Genomic DNA, 14,504 nt, shown 5'->3' with positions numbered 1-14,504 from the left:
TCAATAGAAAACATTTTAATGGTCTCAGAACTGACTATCCACTTCTGTTGGGTTTTTGGTCAGTTTGTTTTGTTAGTAGCAGAGATGAGCCTTTGTTAATTCTTTCATTGTGTTTATCACTTGTTTCAGGACTGGCTGACTCTCTTTGAATAGAAATTCAGAGAGGTTCCATGGAAAAGTGCCCAGTAATTGTTAAACTCGAGCAAGTAATGCTCAGCAGTAGCTATTACACAAAATGAAAACTTCTGGAATCCAAACATGACCTTGGTATAATACCCTGAAGCACTGTTTGTTGTCAGGAATATTGCATATTTGAAAAGATTAAGTCTCAAGGAGCACATTTGATTGTCACTTTCAGGCCTTGACTTTCTTGAAGCTGCACAGTGTGTAAAGCTCCATACCCCAAAATCAATTATAAGTTGTACTTTCCTGCACTTCTCCCTTTGAAAATGTTTACTTACAAATGTCAGAAACTGCAACTGTTTGGAAACTTGATTGCTTTTCATGTGCCTTTTTCCTTCTGGTCAGACGTATCTGTGGGAAATGACCAGTGGCGTTGAGGAGATCCCACCTGGTATTGTAAACAAAGAACACATTATCTTTGGAAACATGCAGGAAATCTATGAGTTCCATAATAAGTGAGTAACTTAGCTTCCATGCCTATGTTTACTAGTAAAGATTAAGTGATCACTTCAGGTATTTCCCAGTCAGAATATTGTGTATATTGTGGCAAGATGGCCGATGTTTATATGGTGGGTCCTGAGCTTTTCTTGGAGAGAGGCTAAGATGTCACCCCTTGCCCCTGCTCTTGGGTGCCAAGGGCCCTGCAACTAGCCCGGGAAGGTGGTAGAGGAGGGAAGCAGGGGAGGGGTCTGCTCTTCACTCTGAGTCCCAGCCCCTCTCAATCTCTGCGGGTTTCTTACCCTCGTCCCCCTTAGATGGGGTTACCCTCGGTCCTGAGATGCTGCGGGGAAGGGAGTCTCCCTGTACTGCTGGGGCAGGGTCTCCCTTATTTCAGTGTTCAGGTCTTCCAAAACTCTCAACACATCTCCAAGCTCCAGTCCTCTCTCCTTCCTCCTCCTCCTCTGACTGCCTGAAGCAGTGAGTTTTATTTGGTTCCTGACAGGGTTTAATTGACCACAGGTGCTCCAATTAACCTGTAGCAACCCTCCCTAGTCTACAGGGAACTACGCCTTAATTAGCCTAGGGCTTATATATTTCCCCTCAACCATTCTACCATTGCTCCCTGGCCCTCCTGTATCACAATATAAATGAATAAAGGACGTTTTGCCACAGCAGTAGCTAAAGTGTCTCCCCCATTGTTGAATTACTTGCTTCCATTGTAGCATTTTTCAGTAAATAGCTATATAATTCCATTTAAAATGACCTTCTCTGTCCCAGATATGTCTACTAATCTTGAATTTTTTAAGAAGCAATTTGAACGCTTAAGTAAAGTTCTAGACTGGTTGATTGCCTTGAAGAGATGGGCACCACTGATTTTACTTAGCACTGGCAGTGGTTGTGTCAGGTTCATCATGTTCACCTGCCAGTGGGCTCATTTCTGACTTTTAGAAACCACTGCTAGTGGGAGGGGGTAGTTCAGTCTCTTTTTCTGTTGTTCCTTGGCCCTACTGTGAAAATTGCCAAAAAGGATTGCATTAGCACTGGTTACAAGGAGTTTGATATGGACACTTGTTCAGTATACCTTTTTTTTAACTCTTAATGATTCAGAAGCATTATGTTTAGCTAGCCTTAGTCACGTTTTCCTGTTGTTTGTTACATGCACTTACTGCATCTCATATTAAGTTCGATTGAAATCTTTTTGAGTGACAGACCATGTAAGCCTGTGTGTTTGTCTGTTGCCTGGCTTATCACCATCCAGACCCTGATGGGTGCTTTTACATGCTGTTGTAATAGAAATAATAATAATAATGTCTAGCAGAGCTACCATTTTGTATATTATCTGAGGGATTCACAACAGCTATATTCTCTAATGATCCACGAGGTACAATAGCAGTATGCAGTATGCCGCATCAGTAGTGAAAAATCTCAGACTTAATAAAATTCATACCAGGAGCTTAGATCAATAACAAATTACTTTAGCTGTGAAAGGAATAGGCTTGCAAAGAAAGCCACTTGTTGATTACTTTGTATGCACCTGTTGCTGCCCTTAAATAACTTCATAAATAATTTATTATGGGTATAGATAATGGAGGTTTTTTTCCCTTCATTGATTGGCTTTTTTAGGGGTGGGGGGGGAAGGCTTTTATTGCTGGGGCTGGCCTCCATCTCTTTTTCTATTTTTTACTGACATTTTAAAAATTAAACCATTCGTGGGGCTTAGGTGAGAGGACACCAATTAGCCCCTTTCTGAAGGGAACAGCAACAGTTACTACAGTGAGTAGGTAATAGTAGCAGTAAAAGAAAAGTCAATACAACAGTATTTATCACCAACTATTTAAAATCTGTGTTGTTTGAGATGTGGTATTTATAGGGTCCTGGCACCCCAGATTCTCATCCATTCATAGTATCTTGATCCAGTTGTCAGACCATGCTGTTGGTATGAAGATCCTCTAACAATATATCTGCTTAAACTCTAAATAAATGTTAGCTGCCCTAATGAAAACATGCCATGTTCCTTTTAATGGTGTTCTGTTTTTCTCTACCCGTAGCATATTCCTAAAGGAGCTGGAGAAATACGAACAATTACCAGAAGATGTTGGGCACTGCTTCGTAACTTGGGTAATGAAATCCTGGTTGGTGTTAGAAGTAACAAAGGAAATCGAGAGCAGAAGGAGATGGAGACTTTCGTTTTGTGTAGTCTTTTTCTTAATTAGTGGATTTGTAGAAGTACTTTTTTTCCTCTTGGAGTAAACAAACTATTGACTTGAATTAAAAAGCCAATGTCTGCCAACAAATGCAAGAACATGGCTCCCACTGAAATCAGTTTGAGTTGCGTGCATACACTTGAGGCAGAATATAGCTCACTTAACTATAAATCAACTTTCTCATTCCTTTTTATTATTTTGATTGTAATATGTTTAGAGCCCTGCAAATCTGTGGATATCCACTGACCATGTTTGCGGATCCTGGATTGGATGTGGATACAAATTTTGTATCTGCCCAGGGCTCTAATTAGGTTGTGTATTTTCTCACAATGTTGGGTTGAATTGGAAAAGACTCCCCTGTAGTTTGTCTGGTTTCAGGCAGTGGAAATGCTGTTTCGTAAGCTGTTTAAATTTGCATTTTGTTCTGCAGGCAGACAAGTTTCAAATGTATGTTACATATTGTAAAAATAAGCCAGATTCTACTCAGCTGATATTGGAGCATGCAGGAGCATATTTTGATGTAAGTACCAGACTCTTTGTATATATATTAAAAATATGGATGGGTTGTTATTAATCATGCAGTTCTAATTACATTGGAATGCCTAAGAAATTGGACATCGACTAGTAACACCAGATAAACTCTCCATAATTAATAATCCTACAACACAATGTCAGTTAAATCGAAGAACTTTTATGTCTCTGGTGTCTAATATATAGTGTTTTATTGCTATTTTAGTCCCCTAAAAATCAATTAAAATATAATTTTAAACAGTCGCTATTACCTATCAAAGGAATTGGAAACATAGCAATGGTTGAATATCTGTTTTGAAATGCAAACAGATTTTAGCAACTAAAACTCACATATAAAACTACAGTTTTAGAGACAGATGCTGCATATTCTAACAACGATGAATTTGGTTCAGTTTGATTGCACTGAATCAAGACTAAAATCTTGGACTAGCAGCATAAAAATGTATATTAACAGTAACCTGCTTATATTTCTTTTCAATGTACTGTTCAAAGCTACTGTAATCAGGGGGAAAGGGTCTCCTGCCTATTGGTTAGCATCTACGGTAGCCGTTGCACCTAGTGGGTGTGGTTCACGCATCTCCATTGAATGCATACAGTTCTCAGGGCAGCAGCTCCTCTTAGTGGATACAGGGTAGAGTGGGGTAGGGAAACCAGGTCCTTCCCCCTACACCAGGTTCCAACCCAGGGCCCTTTGAGGCTGGTTTGGCTGCACACCTGTCGGCATCTGATGTCTGCCCCAAGTTGACTTCCCTGGGTCACTTTCTACCTTGGCATGCACCCCATCCAGCCACCGCCCATCCCTGGGAAACATCACCTTCTGAGTTTCCAGCCCTGCTTCAGTTGCTGGGTGCTGTGGCTCCTCCACTTCCTGGTTCGGTGTGGACTCAGCTCAGGTCCTCCTGCCTTCTTAGAATCATAGAAGATTAGGGTTGGAAGAGACCTCAGGAAGTCATCTAGTCCAACCCCCTGCTCAAAGCAGGATCAACCACAACTAAATCATCCGAGCCAGGACTTTGTCAAGACGGGACTTAAAAACCTCTAAGGATGGAGATTCCACCACCTCCCTAGGTAACCCACTTCAGTGCTTCACCACCTTCCTAGTGAAATAGGTTTTCCTAATATCCAACCTAGACCTCCCCCACTGCAACTTGAGACCATTGCTTCTTTTTCTGTCATCTGCCACCGCTGAGAGCAGCTGAGCTTCATCCTCGTTGGAACCCCCCTTCAGGTAGTTGAAGGCTGCTATCAAATGCCCCCTCACTCTTCTTCAGACTAAACAATCCCAGTTCCCTCAGCCTTTCCTCATAAGTCATGCGCCCCAGCCCCTAATCATTTCCATTGCCCTCCACTGGACTCTCTCCAATTTTTCCACATCCTTCTTTTAGTATGGGGCCCAAAACTAGACACAGTACTCCAGATGAGGCCTCAGCAATGCTGAACAGAGGGGAATGATCACATCCCTCGATCTTCTGGCAATGCTCCTATTCATACAGCCCAAAATGCCATTAGCCTTCTTGGCAACAAGGGCACACTGATGACTCATAACCAGCTTCTTGTCCACTGTAATCCCCAGGTCCTTTTCTGCAGAACTGCCTCATAGCCAGTCGATCCTCAGCCTGTAAGCAGTGCATGGGATTCTTCCATCCTAAGTGCAGGACTCTGCACTTGTTCTTGTTGAATCTCATCAAATTTCTTTTGGCCCAATCCTCCAATTTGTCTAAGTCATTCTGGACCCTATCCCTACCCTCCAGCATATCGATCTCCCAGTTTAGTGTCATCTGTGAACTTGCTGATTGTGAAATCCATCCCGTCATCAAGATGTTGAACAAAACTGGTCCCAGGACCGACCCCCTAGGGCACTCTGCTTGATACTGGCTGCCAACTAGACATTGAGCTGTTGATCACTGCTCATTGAGCCCGACGATCTAGTCGGCTTTCTATCCACTTTATAATCCATTCATCCAATCCATACTTTTTTAACTTGCTGGCAAGAATACTGTGGGAGACCATATCAAAAGCTTTGCTAAAGTCAAGCTATATCGCGTCCACTGCTTTCCCCATATCTACAGAGGCAGTTATCTCATCCTAGAAGGCAATCAGGTTGGTCAAGTATGACGTGCCCTTGGGGAATCCATGTTGACTGTTCCTGATCACCTTCCTCTCCTCTTCAAAATGGATTTCTTGAGAACCTGCTCCATGACTTTTCCAGGGACTGAGGTGAGGCTGTGACCAGTCTGTAGTTCTCCTTCTTCCCTTTTTTAAAGATGGGCACTATATTTGTCTTTTTCCAGTAGTCCAGGGGAATTTTCAAAGATAATGGCCAATGGCTCTGCAATTACATCAACCAACTCCCTCAGCACCCTCGGATGCATTAGAACCAGGCCCATGGACTTGTGCATGTCCAGCTTTTTTAAATAGTCCCTAACCTGTTCTTTCACCATTGAGGGCTGCTCACCTCCTCTCCATACTGGGCTGCCCAGTGCAGCAGTCTGGGAGCTGACCTTGTCTGTGAAGACCGAGGCAAAAAAAGCATTGAGTACTTCAGCTTTTTCCACATCATCTGTCACTAGGTTGCCTCCCCCATTCAGTAGGGGTCCCTCACTTTCCCTGACCACCTTCTTGTTGCTAACATAAGCAACCAACTCTTAGCCCAGAGCTGCACCTTAACTTCCCTCCCGTCCAATGAGGGGTTTATCACCCCGTCACAGCTGCTAATCTAATTATGGCACAACTTGCTTTTATATGGAAGTTCCTTACAAGGTATATGTGATGTCCACTTGAGACAAGGGCATAAAGGCAGCAACTGCTTCTGGACTTTGAGCACCGAACTTCATTGAGGACTCATAGTTGCCACAATAGAGGACTAAGATTCCCTTTCCAAATGTGCCCTTGGTTAAAGAGTGCATTTGTATTTAAATGCCAATTATGGTGCTCCCTCCTAAGTATGTACTCTGAGCCATCACTAGTGAAATGGATACTGGGAAGAACTGTTTGTGCAAAGAGGAGAAAAAAGGGGCTTGTGATTTAATCACCTCTAAAAAAATCTTTACAGGTATCTGAACTGTATGCCAAATAACTTTCACTAATGCCACCAAACAGTATGAATGTTTTAAAGACCCATCACGTTGGACTTCCACATGCTGCATTTCTACTACATGAAAATGAAGAGCTGTGTTGGGAGAGAAAACTAGTCAGAGAGAACCAAATAATCCTACGTAATGTGTAATTAGGCAACTAATGTTGATGTAAAAAGTGTGTGTATGCAAATGAATGCACACTTGGTACATATATGAGCACAACAACATGCATGTAACATTCATAGCTAAGTATATGTAGAAGCTAAGACTGCATTGTATATTATAGGGGGATGCTGTTTGCAACTGTTTAACACCTCAAACCTAAGATTTCCTTAAAAACAGTACCTTATGCTTCTGAGTCTATTAAAGAAATCTAGCGTTTCAGCTTCAAACTAAAAATATACTTGACTTCATATTTAGTACACAGTCTGTACCTCCATGCTGTGTGTGTGACTCCATTACGATCATGGTCTTACAACTCATGGATTCAATAGATAATTTGTTACTTAAAAATGAGTACAACTGCCCTGTGGGTGTAAACTGTATTAAAGTTTTGTGCCAAATTGACACAACCAATCAGTCAAACATTCAGTGTTTGAGGTTCTTAATTAGCTTACTTTTATAACTGTTATAGTATACTGGAAGAAAGTCCTCCATGTAAATACTCAGCTTTCTTCTTAAAAATCTTGCCTACTATTGCTGAGCTCTTTCTCTTTTGGTAAGTTGTCAGTAAATTACACTTCTTGCTCCCTCTGCTGGCCTTGTAGCAGCAGTTAATGAAACATGTTTCCCTGAGTTGGGTACACTTTAAACTAGCAAAGCACAGTGTGAAATCTGTTCCCAAATGGGCGTTGGCTATTGCCAGACAATATCATCACAGCCAAAAGCATTTCCCTGTTTACCCAAAGCAACTTAGGAAATAATTATCAAAGCTAAAATGCCTAAAAACTCAGCGTTTCAGATCCAGAGTCTTTGCTGTTCAGATGCAGGTCATTTTTAAAAGCTTGATGAGAGTTGGCCAAGAAATTAAAAGAATGTTTGTCTGGAAGGGGAGCAGATGGACTCAAAACATAATATGCTTTGGTTTGAAAATCTTGCCATACCGTCCTTTTTTCTTTGCTCATTACAATGGAAAGGACAGGTATTGTATCAATTATCACACTTGTAGCTGGCTAACCTACTATCGTTAATACACATGACACTCAAATTCATCATTGTTCAATACAGGAAATACAACAGCGGCATGGATTGGCCAACTCCATCTCCTCTTACCTTATCAAACCTGTCCAGAGAATAACAAAATATCAGCTTCTCTTAAAGGTAGGTATCACTTTAAAGTTGTAGGATGTCTGATCCTGCAGTTCTCATACAGGCAAAAACCCCATCACAGTCAATAGGACTATTACTTGCGTAAGGTCTGATGCTGCAGCTTTTCACTGAGCCTCAGGAACTGCAGTAACATCTTCTGTAAGAAACTGCTTAAAAATGAAAAAATTGTCCTAAATAAGCAATTTTCTATTCAGACACCTGTAAATCAAATATGACACCTATACACTTGCCCTAGTTATCCTACTCTTAATTTTAAAAATACTTTTTCCAGTTAAAAAATGAGCAGCTAATGTCCATCCCAAGAGTTTGTGAATGATAATGTTGAAATAGCTACTAGAATGAAGTCTCATAAGCCTCTAGCTCTATTAATATTTTTTAATTGCTTAATATACTATTACGAGTGTCTGGAAAACCACAGGGCTATGGATTTTTATCTAATACTGTATAAAATTATCTAGACAACGACGTTGCAAATACTAAAACACAAATAGACAACTATTACTACTACAGGATGTGGGTAAATTTGAGCTTACAATTCAGCAAAAGAAGCGTTTGACAATGGAGAGAGAAGACTTTGGATTCCAGGGCAGTGATTATGAGACTTGGGCAATGTACTGTATTTGCAGTTTTAAAATATTCTAGGGTATTCTGGGTTTTGTGTGCTTAACAAGTTCAAAATTAGATATTAACTTTTTCTATGTTTAGCTAAAATTGCACTTTGATTTGATTGCCAGCCTGTGTACTGATAAAATATTCCTTATTGTTCTTTTTGAATGTTTAATAGCTTGGCCATTTCAGGTCACAACGGGTGGAAACTACATCTCTTTTTATATTGAATGTGAAATCCTCCCTGTCCTCTGCCAGTGAAAAAAATTAATGAATAAATCCATAAACCTGTTAATTATTTAATTTACAATATTGATCCAAACAGATGTGTGTTTAGAAAGTGTCAGCTGTCAGTTTCAAAACTTAATTTTAAATATAAACATTGCCAAAATTATGGATTAATAAAAAAGTTGTGGGGCAGCCTGGTGTCTGAGTTGATTGGTGATGTGCACTGACAAGGAAGCCTAGTTTCATGACCCCAGTGAGTCACAAAGCAGTAACTGTATGAGTAGAATATGCCTCACTACTCACAATCAGCCACTTCATCCCCCTAGTGGCATTGACATCCTCCATATTTCTGTTCAGTTACCTGTAGCTTAAAGGGTGTTGGTGCATTGTGGGACACTGTGAGAGGCTAGAGGGGGAAGAAAATGTGGACCAGCCCATATCCCCAGGAGAAGAAATAAAAATAAAAACAAATTGAAAGTTAGGACTAAATGACACTCGCCACGTATAGTTGTTTCTTACCTAGTTAGGGAATACATTCGCAGTGTTGCGAGCTGGGTCAGGCTTGAAGTTAAGTTTGAGGGCTGGTTTTCACTATGAGGAGATCCACGCTGCTGCAATCAATGGAGCAGGTGTCGATTTAATGGGTCTAGCGAAGACCCACTAAATTGACGGCAGAGTACTCTCTGGTTGACTCAGAAGTAAGGGAAGTGGACTGGAGAGCGTCTCCCATCGACGCAGAGCAGTGAAAGCATCGACTTCAGTTATGTTGTTCAGGTAGCTGGAGTAGCATAATTCAGATTGACTTACCCCGGTAGTGAAGACAAACTCTGAGTTAGAGTCCAGCCTAGGGTTATTGCTGTTTGAAATCAGATTTGATGGGGTCAAACATGCCAAGCTTTTCTCATGAAATTTTAGCCTAAAGTGGCAGAATCCAAAAAACAACTGGACGCTGTCTTTCATCTGGACTGGCCAGAGTGCCTGGATTGACTGTGTTCATGAGATTTTGCCTGTATCTGGACCAGAATTAGAAAATAGGCTCCTTTCACTTTTGGAAGCGACCAGTACCAAATACACAGGAGTGGGTGGAGATGCAGAGTTCTTAATCCAGACCCCCTCCCTGTGCCTGAAATCAGTTGGGGTTGTAAATCAAGGCTGTGGCATACATTTTGGCCTATCTTCGGACTTCATGATGTGGGATGATGTACTGAAGGAAGGCTGGAAAACATTAGGGCTGACAGTTTTAAGGAAAGTATCCAACTGAGAACATTAAGTTTATTTTGTGTTTCCGATTATTCATGCATCATCTGCTGTTAGTTTGTTTTACCTCTGCACCACTCTCTATACAGTTTATTTAAATTTTGCCTCTCCCCTGCCATTTCATTCTGTTCCACTGTGCAGACATCAGCAAAGTGAAGCATCCTGATTATATGCTTCAGAGAGCAGTCTTCTAACACACTGTTGTTTGCTGCCACCTGCACAGTGAAGTAAGGGATTAAAACAGCATTTTAAAGAGAAAAAAAGGCAAAGGAAGGAGACGTGGCAGATGTGAAAGAGCATAAATAAAAGCAACTAGGAAGAGTAGAGCGAGCCAACAGATTAGTGGCAGTTGAAATTTCAGAGGGCTCGGTCACTTCCCCAGATTCTGGCAGGTTGCTTTAATTTGTCTCTTTCAGAAGCTATGTCTGGAAAGTTCTTGAAGTATCTTCAGCTTTTAGTACTAACGCCACGTAACTCTGAAGTCTGTTTTTACTCTAGTTTCTTACATTTATTGTGTTGACCGTTCTTTAAAAAAAATGAAGTAGCAAAAATAGGCTAAGAATGAGCAATAAGACCGTTTTATTTTTTAAAGAGAAAAGAAGTTCTAGAAACATGCTGTAGTGAATGTGGAGCCCCGCTTGGATACCTGAGGGGGCATATATGCCTCTTTAGCTAAGGAAAGATGAGTCTTATACCTGTGTTGTTTAGATGCTGCAGCAGTGTGGCACAAGAATGTCTGACTCTAAGGAAGTCCTGCCTTAGAGTCAAGTAATGTGGAGCCATACAGTTTTATGCTAAAGTCAAGTGGGATTGCACATGGGCACAAGGATATATACTGTTAAATCGGAATGCAGGATTGTGGCATCCTACTAGTGCTTAAGGACATCTCTTTGACCAGTATGTCATGTATATATTCAAGCAAATCTATAACTTTTGGGAGATTTGCAAGTGTATACTAACATTTTATTGAACACTGGACATTTAAAAATTTAATCACTTTATCAAAAGCTTCTTTCTTTAACACTTTCAGTTTTAAAAACCGATTAATATTTGGATCAGCTTACTTTAAAACATATGGATGGTTAACAAATCAAATAGAATCTCTTGCTACCCCTTCAGGGTCTGATCTTGTGAAGTATAGAGTATGTGCTACACTGCCACTTGCAGTCTGAGAGGAGCTGAAGGGCAGCTGGCAGGACAGGGCCTTTGGTCACCAGAGCAAATGCCACTGTTTTCGTTTTGTTGTATTGTAGAAACAGATGGTGTTCTAATAATGACCCGTTGATCTTCTGCAGGAGCTGCTCACTTGCTGTGAAGAAGGTAAAGGCGAGATTAAAGATGGTCTGGAGGTGATGCTTAGTGTGCCAAAGCGAGCCAATGATGCCATGCACCTCAGCATGCTGGAAGGTAGAACTAAAACTTGCCAACGTACACTTGTGTAATAATTTCTGTAACTACATATTAAAATATTCGCTGAAGTCAGAGAGATCTGAGGGAAAAGTGGAAATTTTGTTTAGAGTTGCTCTCGCTTTCTAATGACATTGATATGCTTTCATCTTTTTGAAATGGAATTATTTGGATGATTTCTTTTTATAAAACTATGAGGTAGCAGATGACAAAAAACTATAGTAATATATCTGATTAAAAAAAGGATGTTCTTACATCTCGACATACAGCTGTTTACAGCTTACTTACAGTTGAAACATTTGATTCAGTTCTATTCTCAGGGAACGCACATAGAGCTAAATAATCTCAGCTGCATTTCTCATCCAGTATTATAACTTTTTTTGTCTGAAGAAATTTCAAAAAAGTATGTAAATCCACCAGAGGTGGTTCTGGTCTATGTATCAAGTAATAATCTCCAGGAAGGTCATTGCTTTCACATCTGTATGCTGTCTGTTCCATAACTGACTTTCGGTTCAAAAACAGTACGTCTTTTGGCAGTTTAAAAAAAAAAAAAAAAAGGCAACATAAACCAATTTAGTCTGAGACATAGCCAGAAAAGAACAATCATGTACATGCAGAATATAGCAGGCATTTAAGTTTGGATTCAAGTGCTTACATATGCTTATAATTGACATTTGACCCAAAACCATTTCATAGTCTGTACATGATCATGTATTGCATAAAAAGATCCCCCATATACTTGAGAACTTTGATGGAAGATCTGTTTTGCAAAGCAACCCATCACAAATAGAGATAAAAGCGTGACCACAGGAAATTTAAGTTGCATATAAAGGATTTATCACAGATGTGTTGGCTAATATTTACATTTTCTTTGAGACTATTGTGACTGCAGGGTTGGGCCCTGTGATAGGAAACTGAAAACACTTCAGATGGGATTTCCAAAATCTCCTGAATGACTTAGAGCATATCATGCATTGACTTTCAGTGGGACGTGCTCCTAAATGTCACTTTTGAAAATTTTCCCCACCCCTCCATATTCTTATGGAACTACTAAAGTGAATGAAAGTTTGCAGGATCAGTCCCAAAGTCCCATGCAATGTGAGCTTGAATGCTGAAAAGCATTAATGTTCATCCTTTACCACTAAATGCACATAGGCTGACTCTACAGAATATTCTAATATTTCTGTCACAAAGCATATGTGCATAGTTATGAGTCATTCCATGGTAGATGAATCTCATGAGTGAACACATTTCCTTTTATGTCTCGAGACTCCTAAATGAACATCCTAATCCAACTTCTCTAAGATACTCTCTACGTATTTCTCTACGTAAATTGTTTTATATTGTCATGGTAGTCAGGCCCCATTTATGTGCCGCTTTGTTACATAATGTTTTACACTTAAATATAGAGTAAATGTAAATTCACCTTTAAATGATGGCGAGGGGACTTTACTACAACTTCTGCTGCGACCTGTGAGAGATTTCGGAGGTCTGTATTCTTTCTATAGCAGTTACTGAACTTCTTTTATTAAGAAAATAAAAGATGCCATTTGTCTAGACTGAGAAATGCACTGGTTAAATTGTGCTTGCCAATTTATAGTGAGTAAAAGTAAATTAGTTTAGAAGGAAACTGGTGTTTGAAGGCCAGAAGTCTTTCTTCAAATTACATTCCTCTCTTTTGAAAGAGAGATGAGTCTGATGGTGCTCATAGTAAGTACCCTAAAATCTGAGGAGGTGTGGATCCCAACTAGAATATGCGGCTCAGGTCCATCTGTTCCCTAGAATTATAGTTCAAATAAATCTAGTTGGGCTTTTTGGGGAAAGAATATGCAAATTTGTATTTGCTAATTTAAAATCGACACCTGTTGTCCTGTCGCATGAGGTTAAAATCTCATTTGGCTTTAGATGAGTCCAAACCCTCACAAGACAAAATAGTTTTGTAAGACTTCAGCCTAAGGTGGCAGAAACCTTGTAAGAAAAGTTTAATTTCATGATGGGGGATGTACATGAGAAGCTGATTTTGGAGACATGTCATTTGGAGCCAGAATCTTACCAGAGTAGTTCACAAGACTTTTCAGCTGTTGAATCGAAACATAAACTTGAGTAATGATTTGGTTTTGAACTGTAAAGCATACCCTAAACCAACTGGGATTGGAATACCACCTCCCGGAACCCTCTTTATTAAAAGTACTAAATGTATTTGAAAACAGAGCAGTGAAGGAATGATTTGATAAAGCATGCTATGTTTTTAGTGTTCTCACTGCTACTTTTCAGCTTGACCTTGTCTATCTTTGCCTGTTTGCAGGATTTGATGAGAATATTGAATCTCAGGGAGAGCTCATCCTTCAGGAATCCTTCCAAGTTTGGGACCCCAAAACTTTAATCCGAAAGGGTCGTGAGAGGCATCTCTTCCTTTTTGAGATGTCCTTGGTCTTCAGTAAAGAGGTGAAGGACTCAAGTGGGAGGAGCAAGTACATATACAAGAGCAAACTGTTTGTAAGTATGCGAAAACAGCAGAAGATCGACAAGATCGTGTCCAGAAAAATTAAAGAATTCTTATCCAAATGTAACCAAAAGTTTTAAGCAGGTGTATTCAAATGACTTAAACATGACTTTGGAACATATATGAAACTTTAGCTTTCAGCAAGCGTCCCCCCGCTCCAAAAGAAAAATGCTTGATAGTGTTGGATCATTGGCCTTTTAAGGTAAGCAGTTAGGCTTACTCTCTTGCCGTGCTTCTGCGAAGAAGGGTGTGTTGAAATGGAGAAGTTATTAGTCCTCATGGAACCTGTGGAGGTGAAAGTGAATTTTAGGTTAGTTCAGTCTATAACAGTTTTGTATGTATCCATTGTACAGATGGTTGTTATGTAGGATGCATTTTTATAAGACTAAATGAGTTCTTTTTTTAAAGGATTTTGCTGACACAGAATTATTAGAAGTAGTATTTATAACTGTTAACCATTGCAGTTACAATAGCACCCAGATCTCCTGGTAAGCTCTACAAAGATAAAAGAAGAGTCTACCTGTCCTGAAAAGCTTGCAGTGGTTTTTGTAGAACACACAACTCTGCAGTACACCGGACCCTTGCGATAGCCCAGGGTTCAGGATCCATGCACGGTCCCACGTTAACGCGGGGAACGCGTTGCCCTGGATCCCAATTTAAATATTTAAATTTGGGATCCATCACCACGACCGCGCTATAGCAATGCGGGCTATAGCGAGGGTTCAGTGTAATAGCTTC

The 14,504-nt window shown here is 40.2% G+C and overlaps 1 protein-coding gene across 7 annotated transcripts in view; it reads left to right on the top strand.

Moving 5' to 3' along the window:
* Positions 1 to 14,504, top strand: part of TRIO (trio Rho guanine nucleotide exchange factor) — a 403,258-nt gene that overhangs the window by 260,659 nt on the left and 128,095 nt on the right. For all 7 annotated transcript variants that reach the window (XM_073332315.2, XM_073332317.2, XM_073332318.2 and 4 more), the window contains 6 exons: positions 529 to 638; positions 2,673 to 2,742; positions 3,259 to 3,348; positions 7,664 to 7,756; positions 11,152 to 11,263; positions 13,569 to 13,759. In XM_073332315.2, coding sequence (XP_073188416.1) covers positions 529 to 638; positions 2,673 to 2,742; positions 3,259 to 3,348; positions 7,664 to 7,756; positions 11,152 to 11,263; positions 13,569 to 13,759 — 666 coding nt within the window. The remainder of the gene's footprint in view (positions 1 to 528; positions 639 to 2,672; positions 2,743 to 3,258; positions 3,349 to 7,663; positions 7,757 to 11,151; positions 11,264 to 13,568; positions 13,760 to 14,504) is intronic.

This window comes from Lepidochelys kempii, chromosome 2, assembly GCF_965140285.1.
Source record: "Lepidochelys kempii isolate rLepKem1 chromosome 2, rLepKem1.hap1, whole genome shotgun sequence".
Lineage (NCBI taxonomy): Eukaryota > Metazoa > Chordata > Testudines > Cheloniidae > Lepidochelys > Lepidochelys kempii.
This window is presented reverse-complemented; position numbering and strand designations above follow the sequence as displayed.